The sequence below is a fragment of the Cloeon dipterum genome, chromosome 1, assembly GCF_949628265.1.
Source record: "Cloeon dipterum chromosome 1, ieCloDipt1.1, whole genome shotgun sequence".
NCBI classification, from domain to species: Eukaryota; Metazoa; Arthropoda; class Insecta; order Ephemeroptera; family Baetidae; genus Cloeon; species Cloeon dipterum.
This window is the reverse complement of record NC_088786.1, coordinates 4,574,690-4,596,273: the sequence shown is the minus strand read 5'-3', so window position 1 is coordinate 4,596,273 and position 21,584 is coordinate 4,574,690. Positions and strand designations below refer to the sequence as shown.

At 41.7% G+C, this 21,584-nt stretch overlaps 2 protein-coding genes across 6 annotated transcripts in view; one reads left to right on the top strand and one right to left on the bottom strand.

Annotated features, from left to right (window-relative positions):
• mtt (mangetout) overlaps nt 1–21,584 on the top strand; it is a 237,064-nt gene that overhangs the window by 47,488 nt on the left and 167,992 nt on the right. The gene's annotated exons all lie outside the window — the stretch shown is intronic.
• On the bottom strand, nt 4,718–6,680 carry LOC135948466 (innexin inx7-like). The gene is made up of 2 exons (XM_065497763.1): nt 6,410–6,680; nt 4,718–6,181 (listed from the first exon to the last, which is right to left on the bottom strand). Exons 1-2 carry the CDS (start codon nt 6,642–6,644, stop codon nt 5,034–5,036), a joined length of 1,383 nt encoding a protein of 460 aa, XP_065353835.1. The 5' UTR covers nt 6,645–6,680; the 3' UTR covers nt 4,718–5,033.

Below are 21,584 nucleotides of genomic sequence, written 5' to 3'. Positions count from 1 at the left end.
TTTGCCTATCGAGCAACACACTCCAACGACACGTGAGCAAACAAACAAACAGAGTGTCGCGCACGGATCTAACGGAAAAATAGTGTTTGCGAATGTACTAGTATGTATAGTGCTCAGTGGACGGAGCGCACGCCCGCACAACGCAGTGTAATCGTTGTTTCGGGATTAAATTTATTCGCGGCGGTGGTATATTCCAGACGCATAAATACACAACGGAGGCTGTGCCCGCACACCCTTCGCTTGAGAGTTTATTCAGCCGATTGCATTGTGTGTGTGTGTGTGGGTATATGTATACTAAGTCTTTAAGCTATATATGCGCAATCAAATTTTGTCAGTGCTGCGTGCGCGAATTGGCACTTTATCACGGCAGCTAACTACAACTTGGAGGCACTTTTTCAAGTGGGCCATTGAAACTCGTCCGAAAGTGGTTTTATGCTGGCATTTTTGTTTCTTTTTTTACGTTTCGGCAAAACTTCTTTCCGCATAAAAAGCAAAGTTAAGAGGGGGTTTTTATTTGTCTATCGCTCCGCCGTCGGCTGAACCACTTTGTATTCCAAACAAAGTGGGCGAGATGGCGTTTTTGCTCGCCAAATGTATTGATAAGCTTCTCCATCATGGCTGCCAGTGCCAAGGCAAAAGCGTTACAAGGACAATTTGCTGGGTAAACACGGACGCGTTTTAATCGGGACGACGAAACATCCCTTGGCTAACGGCACTCGATTTAAATAAATATTGATCTGTCTTCAAATTTTATTGGCACTCGTCTGCTCGCGACGCTCTCTTGACTTTCAAATCAGTCCCTTTTATGTGCGCACATTTGAGTTCTGTCTGTATGCCACAATCGGAGACCAACCGAGATAAATTCTTGCCCGATGAATTCAGAGAGACGCTTACAAGTGTCTTGACGAGATCCTGAACAAGAGAAGCGAAATTGAATTGAACGATATAATTTCCGTTCTATTCAAAGATAACGAGATAAACTTATAGCTACATCACTCTTCAAGTAGGTTTTATTAATATACATTCTTACTGCCCAAATCAAAGAGTGAAAAACTGATACTTTTTTAGGACCTTTTGTTTAGTCGACTCTATATTTCGTCATACTGAATTAAAAATGGTAAAATGCAATCTTTTGCTTGACTTAATTTACACATTTATATGTATTTTATTTTTCATTTATATCAAAAAGAAATTAAAAGATGGGCTATTGCTGCATTTGTGTTTCTAACATTACATTTTTATCAGCAACAAAAACTCTACTATCTAGTGCGCCTGATTTCTCAAGTTTCAATATTAAAAAATATACCCACGTCCTACAAAAGAATTAGACTGCGTGCGTTTTATTCATTTCACGGGTCGGTGCACAGCAATTTGCACTCTGAGAAGAAGCAATTTGACTGTGTAAAAAAATCTTTCGCAGAGGCTGAGAGAAGAATTTCAAATTAGCGTCTCATTTCCCAGCACACAAAAACTCACTTTCCAGCAACTGAAGTATAATTTCTTTGTATATACCAATCTCAAAGAGCAAAATCAGAGTTTTTTGAGCGTCTACTAATTTTAATAAGACGTCGGGAAGCTGTGAGAGACGAATAGTAGTGGTGGTCTGATTGTAATCAGTCAGCCAGCTGGAGTGCTTTTCGGCATACAGATCCTGACAAATTCGCAGCATCCTGTGTTGTCATTGTGTAGACGCGGGTTTAGGCGCTTCATTGTGGGCTGTTCCGTTGCTCCTGTCTTTTTTCTTCAGCTCAAATTTACGACAGGCAATCTGCTCCGACAGAAAAAGGGTAAAGAAAGACAGACCAGCCGACGGGCCCCCAAACGTCTGCGGTCGAAGCCGTAAAAATATAGCGCCACGGATGCGTAATCCTTCTATCCAGATCCCAGAAACGAAAACGAGAAAACGAACCTCTGTCTTCCGTGTTCGCAACTGCGAAAAAATCCCCTCGTGGACTTTTATTTTTTTATTACCTTATTCGTATCGTGAAACTTTTTTGGAGAGCTTCAACATTCTCGATTATGAGGAAGCCGATTTTTTTTGCTCTTTTTATCCCTGTCCGAGGACCGGGAAGGGCGCACACTGCACTGGCACGAATGCTGAAACCCCCGGGTCCCAATAACACCGCGAACGGATAACGTGGGCGCACCAGGTCGCACAGGGACCCAGCCCACTCAAGGGCCACTTGCCTCCGCACCGAGGACTGCATTGAAACGCTAGACATTCGTCCCGTGAAGCCAAATCACGCATGCTGGAAAGGTGCAAAGCAGCAAGTAGCGAGTGGCTCCCAGCCCGTTGAGCAATTTGAGCATTTCGAGTCACTAAACTAACCACTTTTGCCATCTCTGACATTGGGTAGCCAGTAATAGATCTCCGAACTGCTCAAATACCTCCCATTGCTTTGACACTCCTGAGAATGCCTTAACAATGCGAGCCAACGGGCTGGTAATTTAATCTAGATTATTAATATCTCTTACCATGTCATTAAAGGAAATTACAAGCACGAGGCAAATAGAAAATTAAATCACAAAATGATATATCATAGTAAACTATCAAATTTACGTCGCGTCATGGAATTGTTTCACCAGCCATCCGGTTTCCAGTAGAAGATTTATCCTGTATTAACCAGTTTCTAAAGCTCTTACAGTTCGAGGCTGCCAACAGATAGTGCCAACTTATACTTCTGATTTTAGGGTACATTCGTTATGATTTAGAACACAATCCTGCTGCTCTGCAATTAGCCCTTAACTTGATTTCTTTTGATGTGCTGAAAACCAAAATCGGCTCTTCCAATCGCCGTAGGAACGCGAATAAGATTTAAAAAAAATACCTTTCTGATGTTTTTATGGAGAACGGCGCTGGACTGACTTTTGTTTTCGGCACATTAAAAGAAAACATTTTAAGAGTAGAATGCTCAGTAGCAGGATTGAGTCTAAATTACAACAGCAATTACATCGAAAGTTCATTAAAATCGAAGCAGGCGCCATAAATTGGCTGCTTTGAACGCTAAGAAGTGACTTTCGCAACTGGTGAATTTCACTCTATAATTTTTATTATTCAAATGAATTCTACTGCCTCTCCTCGCTTTTCACTGACAACATTTGATCTGCAGTTTCAAATTAACCATTTTATACGAATGATCCAAGAGGGAAAAGCTCTTCAACTCAAAAGTGAAAACTGAGAAAGCGTGAATGTAGCAAGAATCAATTAGATCTAATTGAAGCAGACAATCAGCGCGTGTTCTCCGGAGGCAAGCTAATTAATCCGCAGCGGATTCTTCGCAGGAACGCGTTTTGCTCGCTCGTGTTCCGGCCAAAATCCGCGTGAAAAGCCTTTTGAAACGAGGCAGCGCGGCGGCAACTTCATTATTTATGCTGGAGGCTTGTTCCCAGCAACTGATTCCGCTCTCAATTTTCGCCGCTCTTGTTTCACAACAAAACATTCAGCGCGAGCCGGAGTCTGCGGGCGGTGGGCGCGCGCGCGCCTGCCACCTCTAGTTATTCCAATTTGCAGAGTGAATCATGTCTGCGTCAGGAACATGCCCATCAATTGGCAGCAGCGAGCAAGCACTCATTAAAACTGCTGTTGACGCCCAACCACCTCGCTTCTGTTCACGCGAGGGGATCATCCATCTAGCTAGCAGGTTTTGCCGCGAAATGGGAAGAGCGCGCACACACACACACACACACACACACACACACACACACACACACACACACACACACACACACACACACACACACACACACACACACACACACACACACACACACACACACACACACACACACACACACACACACACACACACACACACCCGTGAGCTCGCTCCACACCACACCTTTTACAATGTTGACACAAATAATCAGATTTGACGTTCCACGTGGTTTTATACTCGGAGCTCAATTCAACGCAACGGGCTTATCCCGTGCATTGAAAGCATAGAAGCCGAGTGTGCGTCTTTGCCTATAACGACTATATACTAATTGAGTTTCTAATAGGTTGACTGTGTGATAATATCCGTGCATGCAGTTGAAAGATAATATAAATAATATAGAACAACTAGCACTGAATGAGGGTATAAATATTTTATTAAATCATTCCAAAGGCCTCTGGAATACATTTTTTAATACTATACATATATTATTAATATTGATTACTTTGGAATTAAAGCCAATCGACTATTGTTAGGCTCTTTACTCAGTGGATGAATACTGAAATATATTATGGTCTAATTTATAGAACGATGTCTACAAATTTAAAAAATATATTGCTTAAGTGCTTTTTAAGAATTGTTAAAAGAGCAGTTCCTCAAGAGATATTGAACCAACGTTCTCACTTCTCTTTGAACAATTATGTTCATATTTGTATGTATATATGGCAATGTGGTTGGCAAAATAGCCCAGCGGAACCATAATAAAGATAATTTTCAAACTATATTTGGTCATTTATTGACTAAAAATACTAAATGAGAGCAAAACTCGACACATATTCATTTTCACAGTCCATATTTTAAATCTAGCCAAAACCATCGAACCCTTCATGATATTTTTGCATTTAAAAAAGGGATAAAATTTCTAGGCGAACAAAACCAGACTGAAATTCTAAAGGTTACTTTTTACACTCTGAAAACTTTTTGATATATTTGTTTTTCTTTTGAATATTGATCATAATAAGAGGTTTCTTTTGTGGAATTCATTAACATTATAATGCTTGAAATCGAGGTGGGGTTTTTGTACAGTAGATTTTATTGTTTTCAGTTCTATCATTACAAGAAAAAGAGGAAACGCGTCAATTTAAATCATTAACGGATAATAATTAATGCAAGTCGAGCCTTTTGCTATAACAGCTTCTTTTTCCATCTATAATAAAGTTACATATAGGTTTATCTAATATTTATATTTTTAAATCAATATTGTCAAGGGGACGGTTCGTTTTTTCCTAAAATAGTCCAATTCATGACAAGGCACGCCATAGTTAATTTTAACTAGTACATTAGGACTGGATGGAGTAATCCTTATCGTGCAGATTTTTATCAAAACAGACTAGTTTTATTCCCTGGATGTTTCATTTGACCAGCACGAAATTTTTGTAGTGAAAATTTTGTGAACATTTTAGGCTTACAATTAGGCCCTCCTCGTTTGCCTGTTATTTTGAGTGGATAGTTTTTCAAGCCAGCAAAATCTGGTTCAAACTTCACTGATTCGTGAACATAATTAACGGAATTCTCAACTGGTGCGCTTGCGTTTTCGGGAACTCTATAACCAGGCATTTGGTTGTGGCTGCTGGGCTGCAGCTTGAGCTCATCATCGGCTTGTTTGATCTTATTTTCAATTTTGATGTGTGTGGCGATACTAAGAAGCACTTCTCTAAACGTCATGCCGTCGACATTCTCGGCGACGTAGTTGATGAAGACCCAGTCACAGTAGTTAAGCGTCCTGAAGATGGTGCGTCTGGTGTCGCCATCGATCAGGTTGTTTATATTATTGAAGGGTGTGATGCGGTTGAACCAGACAAACGGGTACATGCAAGCTCCAAACAGCCGCCAGACCAGTGCTAGCGCACTGACAGCAATCAAAATGAACAACAGCATTCGTAGTGCGAGGAAAATGTAGTAGTTGACAATATTTGTCGCGAGGATACAGAATGCATCGTGGTTCTGGATATTGCCCGTGGGACCGTACTTGTAGAAGGTGCAGCTGGTTTCGGTTGGGAAAATCCTGACTGCTGAATCGATCGTCATGAAGAGGAAAGTGCCGTGGCCTCCAAGGAATTTGTCTGTCAACCAGAAGATGAACAAGTTGACTCCACACGCGTAAATTTCGGCAAGGACAAGTTTCAGGGTCCAGCTGTTGTTCAGGTTGTTTTTTATTCTCAGCCATATAATGTTGGCCAAGGAATCAATCTTCTCGTTTCGCTGCGAGATGCTGGGGACGTCTCCAACGGGCTTGTCTTCGATGGCTGCGTATTTGACGCATTCAAAGCCGCTTGTAATGGTAACCAAAATTTTTTGTTCTATGCATTTCCAAAAGTAGTGGGCTGAGGGGAAGAGGAGTGCCAGGAAAAAAAGATAATAGGGCACCCACTGGTAGTAGAGGTGCTTCATCACTTCCACGCCTTTTTTTGCGGGTCCGATTCCTGCATGAGGAAAATCTGACGTATCTTCCCTCCACGTATTCGTTCCTGAAAAATGCATTTATTTCAATTAAAATGTTCATTATACATTCGTTTGAAGGATTTTTGTATTATTCATCGGGAAAGACACATTTTGAACGTTAGTGTGCAGTAATTACCGACCACAGGCGTCATTTCCTGCCACTAAAGAGGATAACTGAGTGGATGTGGACGAAGCTATATGTTTTTTGGTTCTAATTCTCTCGAACAACATTAAATCAGAAATATTTTACTCACCTATAAAGAAACAATATGTATTGAGCACATTTTCCGGAATTGCACTGCCCGAATCTTGGATGCAGGACATACTGTGTCCGATGAATTGGTTCGCGGTCACGACAATGCTCGCGGCCAGCATGAGCGGCGCCATAAACCTGTACTGCAGCTTAAGCGCCCCATTGTCCACATTCAACTTTCCGATGTACTTTGAAAATTTGAATTGGCCTTGGACACTGCTAAATAAAATGTTCATCGCGTCCTAAAGCAGCGCGAGGCCAGCAGTTAACTGTGTAGGTTGAGAGTTTTACGTGCTGCGGAACTGTCATTGCGGTTAGCTAAATGTGGTCACTTATTTCCTTTGTAAAATCCCCCAATTGCATTTCTATTTCAGTCTCCCGCACAACATCATTATGTCATGGTTTGGTTGTCTGGCAAAACTACTTTTTTACCAAATAGGTACTGTGCGAGAAATTTCAATCCTAAAAATGAGTTTATTGTTCAATATTTAATAACAAATTCACATCCCAGAAAAAAACGAGATTCGTGGATTTGAAAAATGGTCCCACAACTGGACGAACCTATTTTGAATTTCTCGCCGTCTTTTTTGGCCAAACTGTTAGTTCAATCCATCAACCCGCTTTCGTATTCTGTTCATATGTTTCCGTTCTGTCACTCACTCCACCATCGTCGTTTCATCAACTTCCAACAACCCCTCAACGCATTCATAATCTTCGCACCCCTTCTATAGCCAGCATAGCGCCACAAATCATGAATTCCGAGCCATCGCCATCATCATTTCAATCTATAGAACGCGAAAAGAAACTTTCAGGGGAGCGCGGATCGGAAATTTATGGTTTGCTTTTCGCTGATCACGTTCAAATACTTTTTTAATGCTTTTTTTTTTGGGGGGGGGGAATCTAAAAATGTCTCACCCCACCTATGTAATGCATTTCACACACAATTGAAATATTCTGAAACGAAATGCCCCAGATCCTGTTTACGAAATTAGCTGCTGCAAAAGAAAATCTCAATTGGTGTGGGGCATAGGAAACCAAATTTGCAGTACATAACAGAGGCAGCCGAAATTATGTTGGTCTTATCTGCTCCGAGCATGCTATATTTGGGTTATTTGAACAACTTAATAAATCAGCCGCGGGGGAGTGTTTCCCCCCGTTCTCCTGCGAGTAGATAACATCTAAAAGAATCACACGCGCACTTTCTCCAGCGGCAATTCCGTCGCATTCTCTAAATTGCGCCCGCATTTTCACCGCGAGCTCCGTGACGGTTCGCGCTTTCATCTCTGCTTCGGCGCCATACATTCATATTTTTCCTACCGTTTCTTTGCCACTCGGCAGGAGATTTTTGGCGACGTGTGGAGCTCGTTTCAGCGAGTGGCATCGTACCAGCCGTTTGTACGCATTACAGCGCCAGTATAGTGCGACGAGAGCGGCTTTTCTATCCTCTCGGTGCGGAAATTTGACTGCTGAGTCCTCTAAGTGTGCACGCCGCGTGAATACGTCCGATCCCTTTTATGGGTTTTTCTCGCGATTGATGTGATGCGTTTCCTACAGGAATGTGCTGACAGACTCGGTAAATAGAAAGGGAATTTTCGGGGAGATTTTTTTAATAACAGCAGGAATGCGAGACTTATATCATCTACGACATAAATGAGAGAAATAAGTTATGTTAAGTTAATTTTTTCCTCTTCTGCCCCTCAAATTAAATAATTAAACTCTTTCGTGAAATATTCTCACTCAATCCGATTTAAACTTGGGAATGCTCACTGAGGAAAAGCACATTATTAAACTCTGCGTAAAGCTGCCTCTCACAACTTCAGCAGCTTTTGCATTTCCCATCAGCAGGCATCCCATCAGTTTCTAATTATCATAAGCTGAGTCAATAATCAATTTTGTTTCCAATCTCGCCTGAGGTACTTGCAGGAAAAGTCCTCACTCGCTACTGTATGTCATTTTAAATTACAAATAAAAACTTTGAGCTTGTTTTGTGATGCATTGTATCGCAAATCTGCAGAATCAATTCCTCTTGGGTTTCACTCAGTCAGCCAGCCATTAAAATTGCATCTCTATGTGTGCAGCGCACGCAGATTGCCAATATTTTCTATTTGTGCGCAAATCCCAACACCAGCAGGCAAAAAAGCTTCCTCGAGCAATATGAAATATAAACTCTCTGCGCCAGTGTACCCTATTTCCCTGTAAATAACAAAAAATAAAATAACTGGAACTCGGTCTCCTTATTCTGCTTTCCTTGTTTCACTTCTTTCAAAGCTATTTCAACATCAATAGCTAGCAAATATATGCTTTATTCCAAGAACGCAAGAATGAATTGAAAGAAAAGCGAACGCAACAGTGCAACAGGAAACTAATCCCTCATGTCTAGCCTCGCATTCGTTCCGTGGAATTGTGTAAAATGCAGATGCTCGCTTCAAAGGGTGAATGGTACTATACAGTAAATAGCACAGTGTCGGTGAGTGTAAACGTGCGTGAAAATGTGGCACACCATTATCTATTTATATTTTTGAAGTTGGCGTTCCATTCACCGGAGGGCTTTTGGTAAAATTTTATTGTCACGCTGCTCCTTTTTTACCCCGCACGTACAAATATGTGAGGAAGGGCACCCTACGCGACAAACGCTTTCTTCCTCTCGCACACAAAGTGCACGAATAAAATAAAGTAATGAATTCCGCTTTGTGTGCTCCTGTGGAGAAGAGAGGAATTCGCTGGCTCGCTGCTCTTTGAGCGTGACGCGAGCGAAATTCATCATCTTGGCCTCTTTTCGTTTTCAATGAAAGAGGAAAGATCGGTCCGTTCAAGGAAATATGTATTAAACCGATTCTCCAGAATTCACTTCTATTTTTCTTTCAACCGTTATGGAATGCGAGATAGCTCAATATTTATATGCTTCGATCGTTATTAATATAAATGAGAAAGTCTGTATGTGATTAATATTTTCCAGAGATAGTTTAAAAAATTTTGCCCAGATTGATGATTATCTTTGCTCTTCTGGGAATAAATAAAATTGCAATCAAATTTCATCTTTTAAGGATATTTAATTTAAAATCAAGAATGTTTCATAATTTGAAGTGCTTCTTTGAAAAAGTTAATATGAGTTTGCCCTCTGCATGCTATTTTAAATGAAAAATTAACTGAATATGATCTGCAAATCAATATTCACTCTTGAAAAATTTTCACTTTGATTTGCCAATTATATTGAACTCATCCTTCTTTGTGATTGCTTTCTATAAATCTTACTATCATCTACTAATTATTCAAAGTGATATGCCTTAGAATCAGCAAATAAAACGTAAAAAACTCTAGTCAATACAAATAAAAACAAATGCTTATAAAATAGAGAAATTGATCAGCCAGGCGTAGTTTTGCAAAGGCGAGGCCAGTATAGCCGGCCGGCATCTTGGTAAGTCAACAAAGCAAACACCCAGTGGGCATTTATTCGACCTTCGTCACTATGGGAAATGCATCGAGTCAGCAAAAATGATACCCCCGCCACTTGTGGTCTGACGAAACGCGCCCCCGTTTCTCGCAGCATCGCACACGGCGCTCGCGACAACGATTTATGGCCGCTATTACTGCGGCCGCCAGATTACTCGCGGCGGCCGTAATTCAAAGGGCTCAAAGAAATTTGCTCCCGGCTGTTGGCGGTCGGTGGGCATCGTGAACAGTACATAAACGATGGATTTTATGGTCAGCCCGAGCGGGCTAGCTGCTGGTGCGTGTAATTTCTGGTCGCGATAAGTGATTATTTTCGCCGGCACCCCCGCGCCACCCCGTTTTCCGCCATTAATTCTGAGACTTGGGAGAGCGACATTCGGCGCCACCGGCACTCGCAGCGTCGGCCAAGCGCTGCATTCCGCTCAAATTGGTCGGCTCGGCGAGCTCGCAGAAATTTTATGGCTCGAAACACTGTGCAAAAATTTCATTTCCGTCGGTTGAATTTTACGACGCTAACTCGCGCTTTCCGACTGATGAATTTCGGTTTGATGATGATGAGACGCCGCTTTAATTTTTGTGTTTCCTCAACCATTGCCATGGGTATTTTCACCCTTTTGTCGGAATGTTTATCGCTTGCCGTGCCAGAATGTGGCATGACTCCGGAAATTCCTTATGTGTGAATTCATGCTAGCAAATTGTTTGTCAGAAAAAGGGCTTAGATATTTTTTAAACTTGCTCACAAGGGGAACGCATCTATTAATCCGAAAATAAGGAGTTTTTCGCTCCAATTCTATAGTGTTTGATAAAAGATGACAATTTTCCAAAGGAATAGATCCCATTATTTATTCTTTGCTAAATTCACGCCCAAAGTCAAATTTTTTAATTGCTGTAATTTCTTGGAAAAGTCGGATTTAAATAAAACTTGACACGTTTGGAATCTACTCAGCGAGACAAGTCGCATATGATATATACGACTTTTATACTGTTGGTGATTTTCTTCTTAAAATATCTGTCAGAAAGGTGCGCTGGGAAAATGGAATGCACAGTTTTAATTTTTTTCCAAGTTAGTTGTCATAAAATCGAGCTTTATCAAGCCTTTTCATTTTTTTGGGGGGCTGCATAACATCCTGCTAAGTTTGAATTAACGTTTCAAACAGTTTTTTTCTGGAAATTAAGCAGAGGAAAATATTTTTTCAGCTTGCGCAAAAATATCTAAATTGTATCAGCTGTCCGGATTTCAAAAGAGCAGCTGAATTATAAAGCCAAACTCGTATCCCTTATGTGAGTTTTCTTTTTTTCATCTTACTCTGATTATCAATATTTTTATTTCGGATCGATACTTGTGTTCACCTTATCATGTTAAACAGTAAGCACGATGTATATCTTCTGTAAACAATTCTTTTATTTATGCCATTGAGGCCCATAATATATATAAAGTTAGGCACATGTGTCACACTTGTTGCCTATTTTACAACCCACTAACTCCAGCAATAATAAATCAGCGAGCAACCCTTCCCCTTTTCGCGCTGCAATGGCTTCCTTCAATTTGGCATGCGTTTGCATATATCACAATGCTTGCGAAATTAGGCAGGAACCTTGCTATCATAATTAGTGGCCGTGTTTCGATATAGCAACAGTTTCTTGCGTGCTGCGGCAAGATTGCTTCTGTTGCTTTCGTAACGAGGTTACGAGAATGTATCCTTTTTGGCCTAAAATGAAGCTTGCAATTAAGGAAAGAAGGCGCGCACTCCCCGCCTCACTCGCTCGGTCTAATGATTTATTAACAATGAGCAACACCGCTGGCAGGAACGCCAAAATTAATGAGCTTAAACAAAGACACAACGCCACGCCTGCTGATTCTTAATGGTGTCTGCTCTTCGCTCCAGCACATCTGCAAAACAAATCCCGTCGGGAGCGCGCGTAATTCCGAAATAATTATTCATTTGCGCGGCTGCTATCATTTATATTAAAAGAAGCGAAGCACAAATAATATTAAATCTATATGATTTTTCTCTCTCTTCCTCATTGTCAGAGTTTAAATTTTTCGCGAGGCCAAATCTGTTGTTCCATCGATTGCGCAATTATCCATTCACAAACAAAGGCATTAAGGTGGAGCTGGATGTGGCGGTGTCATTTTCCAATTAGCTTGGGTGATCGTATTCAACCCAGCATATTTACATTAGCCTGTTTGAACTGGTGCTCGTTAACTTTTGACATAAAACAGGTTTTGAAGGTGGAGGATGAGCAGAGCTAATGCAATTTTCAGCTACTCACGAACTTTTGCAGAGTTTTGATGTAGAGAGTAACGAGTTTGAGTAGAAGATTCACAAAAACATTATCTGACGGAAAGACGTTACCCCTTTTTTCAGAGAGGAGATTGCAATTTACTCGTGCTTGAGGACTTTGGGCAGCAGAGTAGAAAAAAATAGATACGGCAATTTTCCAAGTCTTTCGGTCAAAGGAAGGTTCAAGTTTTCAAACCTCCTGTTAACAAGTTTTTATGCTGTGATGTATTTCACAATTAAAATAACTTTTACTTACTTCTTTCTTAAAAAACTTGTATATGATATCAACAGAGATTTTACATTCTCTCTTTCGTTATAATGTGTAAATTATTTTGACTTTTAACTGTATACATTAATGTTTGAAACTGGATGACATTAATTGGTGTGGTGTAGAATTGTATCGATTTGTGATTTATTTTTCAATCATTAATCACGACAATCTTGCAAGAAGAAATTCAACGAATAAGTTGTGTAGTTTTAGTTTCAAAAAATTTAAGTTTATTATGGGCTGACAGGGCAACTCTGCCCCAAATCAGCACACATCCATAAAGTAATGATACAATTATGTAGGAACAACATTTGGAAGGAAGTAATTAATGGTAGCTTGAGAATATTGCTTCTTCAATTTTCTTCTTAAATGCACTTGAATTCTCGTTCATACACAAATTTGGTGAAAGACTATTCCAATGACGATAGCACTGCACTTGGAAGCACTGTTCAGGCACAGTAACATTTACACGCGGAGCCAGAAGCCTCAGTCGATGAGCTCTGGACCTGCCTATCAAGTCAACATCGCGCATGGGGGTAACATAACATTTTAAATATTCAGGGCAATTATTGTACAAAATCTTATGTGTTTGTGTTAATACATGCAATTGACGTCTGTCTGTAATCTTTAAGATACGACACTTTTTATACAAAGATGACAAGTTTTGCCCGCGTTTGACGTCAAATATATACCTCATGAGGTTGTTCTGTAAAACTTGCAGCTTATTCAGTTGCTCCGCGCTAAGGTTACAGAACACGATATCACCATAATCAAAATGGGGTAGCATTAGAGTTTTTACTAGTTTAATTCTTATTTTTTCTGGCGTGACATTTCGAAATTTTTCTACATTTTTAAGTGAACCATAAACTTTTTGAAATATTTTAGAAATTTGACCCACCCACTTCAGATGCTTGTCAAAAACAACTCCTAAATTTTTTACTTTGTCACTATAGTCAAATTCAACACAGCCAGTTTCCACTTCATCACTGAATTGAATTTCAGTGTCGTTCATTTTAACTTTACTTAACTGCGCCAAGTTTAGCTTTGAGTGCGATCTCTCAGAGCCAACAACTAGCACCTGCGTCTTGCGCGGATTGAGCTTTAAACCGTGCTTTTCCGACCAGGCGACCACGTCGCACAAAATACTGTTCACAACCGCAATAGCGTGCTCCAACTCCTCAGGCTTGCAATTAATATACAATTGAATATCATCTGCGTACATATGGTACTTACACCGATTTTGAAAGAGATACACTACGTCGTGGGTATAGACGGAAAACAAAAGCGGACCGAGCACCGACCCCTGAGGAACTCCGGCCTCGATGCGGACCCACCTTGAGAATTTTCCGTCCTTGTCACGAATCGCGTGTTCTCTCTCACTTAGAAAGTTTTTAAAAAAATTTAAAACTGAATCAGAAAAATTTAGCTGCGCCAGCTTCCTGAGCAGCAGAGCGTGATCGACCAAATCAAACGCCTTCGAAAAATCAAGGAAAACCATAAGGGTTACCTCACCACGGAAATTAGAAATCCGCAAGTCCTCAGAGATTTTCAAAAGCGCTGTGGTCGTGCTATGCTGCCTGCGGAAGCCGGACTGGAACTCGTCTATCACGTTATGTATATTTAAGTACGTAATCAGCTGGTCGTGGACGATTTTTTCAAGCACTTTAGACGCAGTGCACAGGACGCTAATAGGCCGAAAATCATTACAAGCAACCGCGTGTCTAACTTTAGGTAGAGGCATTAAAATAGCTTTTTTCCACTCGGACGGGAAGTGACCTGTTTGTAAAGAGGCATTTACAATATTTGTTAACGATGGCAAAATTGAGTCAGCTGTCAATTTAAGCATTTTGGTACAAATTGCGTCCACTCCTTCAGCAGAGGAGACTATTCCGCGAAGTGCGTATTTTACCTCCAGTGGAATGACATGACTAAAATAAAATTTCTCACCGCCCACGATTGCATGAGGCAGGCGAAAGTCCAAGTCAATACGACTCAAAACTTCCGCCCGCCGCCGCACCGTGAGCCCAACAACCAGCTCATCCACTGGAATAGGAAAATCCGCACCTCCCGTCTTTCCTCTCATCAGCCCTAGCTCACGCAATTTGCCCCACATGTGCTTAGTTGAAGCAACCTCATTTAAGGACTGGAAAATTATCGACTTTTTGAAATTAAGCGTTTTTTGTTTAACCTTATTGCGGAGTGATTTATACTTATTAAATGACTCGAGACACTTGTTCTTCTCGGCTACCTTGCGCGCTTTGTCCCGCTCTCTCGCAAGCTCATCAATGTCTCTTTTTAATTTGGGTTTAAATTTTACCGATTTTACGATTTTCTTTGTGGGTGCGACTTCATCAAAAAGAGAAATTAATTTTTTTGAAAAATTTGAGACGCGCTGATCAAGAGAAGCCACGTCCATTCCCTCATGCCACTCGATCTCATGCGATCTCTGCTGAAGTTTTTCAAGATCAATTTTGTGAAACTCGCGAATGGATCTCACAACTTGATCTTTCAAAACAATCTTGGCGTTTAAAATCGCAAAGAGAGCACTATGGTGAGAGAGTGGATTAGCTAACTTCCCAAAAGCAGCGCATGACAAATTAGACGAGAGAAAAATTGCATCTATTGTGGTAGTCGAATTAAAAGCTACATGAGTATCATTAATTGGCAAACGATTCAATGCGAAATCACTAAAATTAGTTAATAGGCCATCGAGTTGTCCAGACTGCTCCGCGAAGTTAACATTGAAATCACCCATTATTACGCAATTATCAAAAAGTGGAAATAGGCTGTGCAACGTCTGAAAAAAAGCGTCAAAATTAACGCATCTCATGGGGCGACGGTAAACTATGGCTGTCAGTAAACTTTTGGATTCTGTCTTAATTTCAAGAAAAATGAATTCAGCTGAACTAGAAAGTGTACACTCTGACTGCAGCACGATTTTAAAATTAATACCCTCTTTAATATAAAAAGCAACGCCGCCGCCACGTGTTTTAGGCCGGTCATGCCGCACTAACTTGTAACCCTCAATTTTAAATTGTTGGTCGATATCATGCTTTTCTTTTAGCCATGTTTCCGAGATTCCGATTATGTCTACGCAATTATTAGATACGAAGTGTCTGAGCAACCTCATGTGATTAATATTTGCAATAGATTGTGCGTTCAAACAAATGATTTTGATAAAATCGGTAGGCAAAAACTGTTTATCACACTGAAAATGAATTGATTCACCTTTGACAAAGAGCTCAGGCTTCTTTATTCCCCGTCCGACTGGCCGCTGCTGTTCGCCGCCTCGGTGGTCTTCAGCCTCTCGATGCTCCGCGCCGACCTGCCCCTCCGAGGATTGCCCACCGCCTTTGTCTGGCTTTGTTCTGGCTGATTGAGGGGCGCAGTGGCAAAACCCGAATGGGACGGGCCAGCTTGGGGCTCGGGAGGCCCATGCAGCTCTTCAGGAGAGAGCTGCGCTGCTGCACGGTTCCGCTTTTTCCTCTTGGTCACTGGTCGGTCAGCAGCTGGGGCCGACGCACTCTCACACTCGTCTGCATCATCATCATGGTGGAGGACTCCCGGTTGTTTGTACTTTTCGACCCAACCAAGCACTCGCGTATCCTGGACATAAACTTTTTTGCCAGCGACGAGCAGATGGTCGCGGCGCATCTTCACTTGTACGCTTGCTTGGAGGGCCGACTTTCTCGCTGTGTTTAATTCCCGTTTTACTGCTCGCTCTTCCGGTGTGAGATCGTCCGAAATCACCACATTCGTCCCTTTCAACTTGTAGGCAATCCGCAGCGCTCTAACTTTGTATTCCTGACTGAAAAAGCGGACCACAATGGGACGAACACGACCGTCCGGCCTGCCAGTGCGAAATGCAGATTCTACCAGCTGCTCCTGTGGGCGCTTCTCCAGTTCCAGGTGCTTGAACAGAACGTCTTCAAGGGCTTGTTCCAGTGTAACGTTAGACGGGATCCCAAAAATAACCATATTTCGGCGACGACTTTCAGATTCCTGCACGGCCAGTCGCTTTTCCAGATGAACGACACGGCTGGCGAGTTCATTTTTCTCTGCTCTCAGCTCTTCAACTTCGGTCTTGATTTCATTTAGCTGATCGCCGAATCCTTCAACCACGCCGCGCAGATCCCCAATCGCATCGTTAGTCACTTTCAGTTTCTCGTCCAGCAGCTTACTCAGGGTCTCAATCAGTTCAGATGTCGGTCCAGGGTTTCGTTCGATGTCCCCCATTGCGAGCAAGAGGATGAGAAAATAAATTCCCATACCGCAAAACACTTTCACTATAGTAGCTGTTGTTATTATTTTGGCACTTAGCAGGAATTGCAACGGTGAGCGGGTCGAGCGAATTCCAGGAAGGTAAATCATGTCTAGACCTGCACGTAGCCTTGGTAACTCGCACCTGCATTGCCGGCGTCGCCTGCGTGCCATGCGATTTTCTCTGGAATCAAAGCGTCCGAAGTGCAGCAGCAAAATCCAGACCGGAAAACTCGGCCCTCGGACAGTGTCGGCATCAGCCATCCCGTCCGACGGCTGTTTCCACACCAGCAGACGTTCATGGACACAGTTGACACGCCGCACCACCTGGTTAGGTTGAAAAACCGCTGAAATCGCAAGGTAAAGCAGGAGCTGCTTTACCTTGCGTGCTGTAGCCATTGCGTACTCCCCTCCTTTTCCTTTTTATTAAGTTTTATCTAAAAATTCGGAGCCAGCTAGGAACCTCTAAGTTGTTATTCAGGTCTTGTTTTACGGCCTGTCTATATCATTAACCTTTTTGAATGGAGAACTGGACAAATTTGATCTGCAACTAGACGCTGAGTGAGTGAATCGATAGAACAAGGCATGGGTTTTCGCGGGAAGCATGCACGCAAAATAAATCTTGTCAGCAGCAAAAGAGGTTACCCAAAACCGGGCGAAAGCCCGAATCAGGCGGTTTGTGTGTGTGTGTTTTGCTGCTGTCCCGGTGCGTGTGAGTAATGAACCCAGCCGCTTTTGCTGCCGACCGACTCGGTCTGCTTACGGTCAACGTCAAAAGAGCAATTCGCAAACGACCACCAGGCCGTTTTTGCTCCAACCAGCTGGCTGCGAGTGGAAACAGCTCTGAAAGCCTTTTAAATCCTTAATAAGTGGCTACTTTTTCGCAAATGATGCCATGTACAGTCGTGGTATGGTCAAGGGCCTACAGCTGAGAGGCTCATCTGCGAGAGAAAGGCTGTAATCCGGCTGGAATTTCCGTTCTTTGTGAAATATAAAAAAGCACCCTTTTACGGATGATGAAAAGAATTTGTTAATGAATGGCTGATAAACTCAACGAAGGAAAAATATTTTTTAGCAAGTGGAGTCTATTAAGACTTCCAAGTATCAATATTTCCTGTGTCACTCGTCTGCCTCTGGATGGGATTCTTCTTTCTTCTATTCAAAATTTATAATGAATGCTGCTGCAAGTTTTTATGTGCTACCATTCCAATTTGTGTGTATAGAATTCGTTTCGCGCTCCTTCATGCAAAAGTAAATAGTCTGACCCAAAACCCGACTAAGGCCACGCTTTAATAAACGGGATTTTTGCTCCTTCCTTTTCTCGCGATCCAAACAAACTGTCGGTCGGATCAGTCGGATTGGCTTTTGCCTCTAAAAGAAACGACACGGCTCCGTCGCCGTATTTGATAAATTGCGATGGACCTGGGCATTGGCGTGTCTTCGGCTCTTATGCGATTGCGTGCGAAGAAGTATCCCAAATTCAATCTTTTTGGCTGCCGTGTGCTTTCCTTTTTTTCGGTAAATATTGCTCCTGCAGACACGAGCCATCTGGCCAATGGCCAAGTCTGCTTCCTCCGCAACCACACAGCATCGTCATTCCCTACTCTCGCGTCCTTCAGAGACCACCGTAACTGAAATTTCCTCTCTGGCTGCGAGCGTAGAGTTCTTCTTTTTTTGGCTTGATGCGTGGTTGCCTGCCAGATCAGCGTTGCAAAATGTGTACGTTCACCTCTGTGGGGTCCTGTATATGGAGAAACATATATTGCATGAGCATAAAGATTTGACAGAGAAAGGATATATAAAACCTTGGCAAGCACTCTTTATGATGACTTTAGCAGTTTTCTGCCAGGATAATAATTCAAAAGGACCATGTCAGCTTCCCCACTGTGATAATTATTACAACTTATTGTTTAAATTTGACTAGCAAATTATATGCTTATTCATGGTGGAAATAATTAATGTATTTTGTTTGCAAAATTATGAATTGATTATTGCATTTTATGACTGTAATTTTATGTACTTAATTCTTTCATCAAGGCAAAACGATACTACAAGTTTATTTTATAAAGCAATCCTTTCACTGACATTTCTATTCAGTCGATGCATATTTTACTCGAGCTCTCTGCTCATTTGAAAAATGTCTTCTTCAAGTGTGGCAAACGCACAGCACTCGATTGCTGGAAATAAAGTTATTCCGCGCACACCCACTTTGAGAAAAAGCTGAAAATATTTCTGCGTTCGCTCGACGCGCGTGTGTGGCTGACGGAATCCAAATCGACCACACTGTTGAACGCGCGGCGGAAAGTGAAAAATGCTCGCGACGCGCTCTTTTAATCAAACAGCGCAGGGGAGTGAGTATATATACGGCTAAATAACACACAAGGAATTTCTAGCCAGCAGAGGCCGTGGGATGAGCAGCGGATGTGCTGAATTTTTAAAATTTAATTTACCGAAGATTTATTACCGCGAAAGAGCACATTTGCATTTCCGCCGAATTTTTTCTTATGCTCGCAGACTGGGAGAAAATTTATGCAAATAGCCGCCACGCGGAAAAGTGAATGAGTTATGTTCGCTCGCCGCTTGAGACAAAAACTAAACGAAACAAGTTCGTCCTGATGACGGGGTTTGAGGGAAGATTGCGAGCTTCTTGATAAAAACTTTTTGCCTCTCTGATGCAGCACGTTTGCAGATGGGATTCATTTCGCCCATATTCCTATTGAAAATGTTCAGGAAGGAGAGGAAGGAGTAAAGCCCACAGTTTCAAAAGAAGCTACATTAATTTCTACTTTTAATGATTCCCTACTTTCATTATCACAAGAATGAATGAAAATGAGCTGACCATATACCTTCTTTTGAATGGATATCGGTTTTATAAATGTAGTCCATTTTCAAGCATTCGCTTTTCCACTATTTTGACTTAGTTATTTACCCGCAAATACGCCAGATCCTTTGTGTACAAAGCTACCAACAGATGGCGCCGGCTGTTACTTTCGATTTTAATGCACTTCTCCACTGCGATTTAAAACTCAATCCTGATGCAGTGCATCATGCTCATTGAATTCATTTGATGAGCTGAAAACAAAATTCTGTCCAGCGTGTCCAGCCAATTACCGTAGAAACGTCGGAAGATTTTTTTAACACTTTTTATAAATAAAAAAAGTTTCGCACGTTTCTACGACGATTTGGTTTTCAGCACATCAAAAGAAATCAGTTTAAGCAGGATTGAGTCATTAATCGCAGATATATTGCCTTATAATCGGAAGTATACGATGGCACCACCTGTTAGGAACATTTCCATCCCTCTTGAATTTAATTTTCCCATTCGTATTTCTCCCACAAAATTCGACTGGCCTGTTTTGAAAGCATTTCCGACAAAGCAGAAGCAGCAGTAGTGTGTGCTTGAAATTTCAATGGCTGGCGCACACTGGGTGCCGTGCATTAGCTCTCTAATGTCGGCACGATTCAGAAGAGGGCTGGCTGGAGCCAGAGTGTTTGCATCAGCAATACAACAGGGAAATCAAGACTCATGTTGAGAAATATATCGCATCTCATAATAATATAGCAGCGAGTGCGGTGTTCGTGAGAGAGGAACGCTGGGCCGCCATTCGAACATAAGCTCAAATTAAGAGAAAAGCCGCCCAAGATTGCGTTCAGTGCAGAATAAATAATTCACGCAGTTGCCGAAGAAAAGCAGCGGCGTGTGTTTGCCTTTGGGAAGACTTTGCGAGTGCACGCGTATAATACGTCCATTACTGCTGCTCTGGTTCCACGCTTTCGCGTCGCACGCCGCTTCCCTTCGACTCGTTATTTGGAGCGTGAAAGCTGCCGCTTTTTGCTTTCAACTATTATTTTGAACTTTCTTCAAACACGCGATTATTCTCTCTTGCCATTCCCTCGAGATTGAAGCGCGCGATGTCAAGTTTGCCTCTCAAGCATCCGTTCTGCAAAGGACAATGGCCATGGAAAAGAGCGCATGAACTATTTCTGCCCCAAGCTGCACATTGAATTTTCAAACCCAGAACTAAAAGCAAACATTTACATAATTCAATGTGGATGCGAAAGGTGATTGATTTGAATAAGACGTTTGCATTAATAATGTTTTCTCCGTTATTTTATCATTTTCCCCAATGAAAATTTGCGTTTTCTTGATTTCTTTTGGAACGAAATCTTTCAGCATACTTTCCAAAGTGGATGGATTTCTCGCATTTCAATCAAAGTCTTTGGCTTGCGTGCAAAAATTAAATCAGTCCTTCGAAGAACCAATCTCTTTTGAGGCCAAAGCACTCAAGTTTCATACACTTCAGACGTAATTGGACCTGATATAGCATTCATATCAGTAATTATTTGCTATGAGCTGGTCGTACAGAAGACCTATACAAACCTACTAAGTAGAATTTCCTCTGTAATGAAGTATTCATAATTTAAAAGCTACGCACACAAGTTAGCTTGTCATTTTTCCTCTTTGGTTGCTGAGCTGTGGAAAGCTTACAATTTAGTCCGTCGTCAGTGCTGGTCGATTTAGCATCCGCGTCAGCCACAGTGAATTCAATTTAGATTCATGTAAGCAATATCAAAAAATATTGACCTCATCATAGGCAAAATATTTGCATTGCAGTTTTTTTCTGCTGGCATAAATTTGCCTTTGTTCTAAACATCATTAATACAAACATCAAGCGGCGCTGGGATGAGAAAAAACTGCAGCTTTTTGCACAAGAGCCATTAGTTGTTTTGCATATATCAGTGCATCCTTGACTTCTTCTCCCTCTTTCCTGTTAAGCAAAGTTTCTTATTAAATTATCAGCATGTCGCTTGTCTCGCCGTCAGGCTAGTTCGAGGCAACTTTTCAAGGAATGCTGGAAAAGTTTGCGTCCCGTGCGGCGCAAGCAGATTTGTGTCCGCTTCCGTTTTTCATG

What these genes read in the sequence shown, in the direction of transcription:
- LOC135948466 (XM_065497763.1), bottom strand. Translation starts at nt 6,644, where the DNA reads ATGAACATTTTATTTAGCAGTGTCCAAGGCCAATTCAAATTTTCAAAG. An exon ending in TACATATTGTTTCTTTATAG is followed by an intron (nt 6,182 to 6,409) that starts GTGAGTAAAATA and finishes TGCATTTTTCAG; the next exon opens with GAACGAATACGTGGAGGGAA.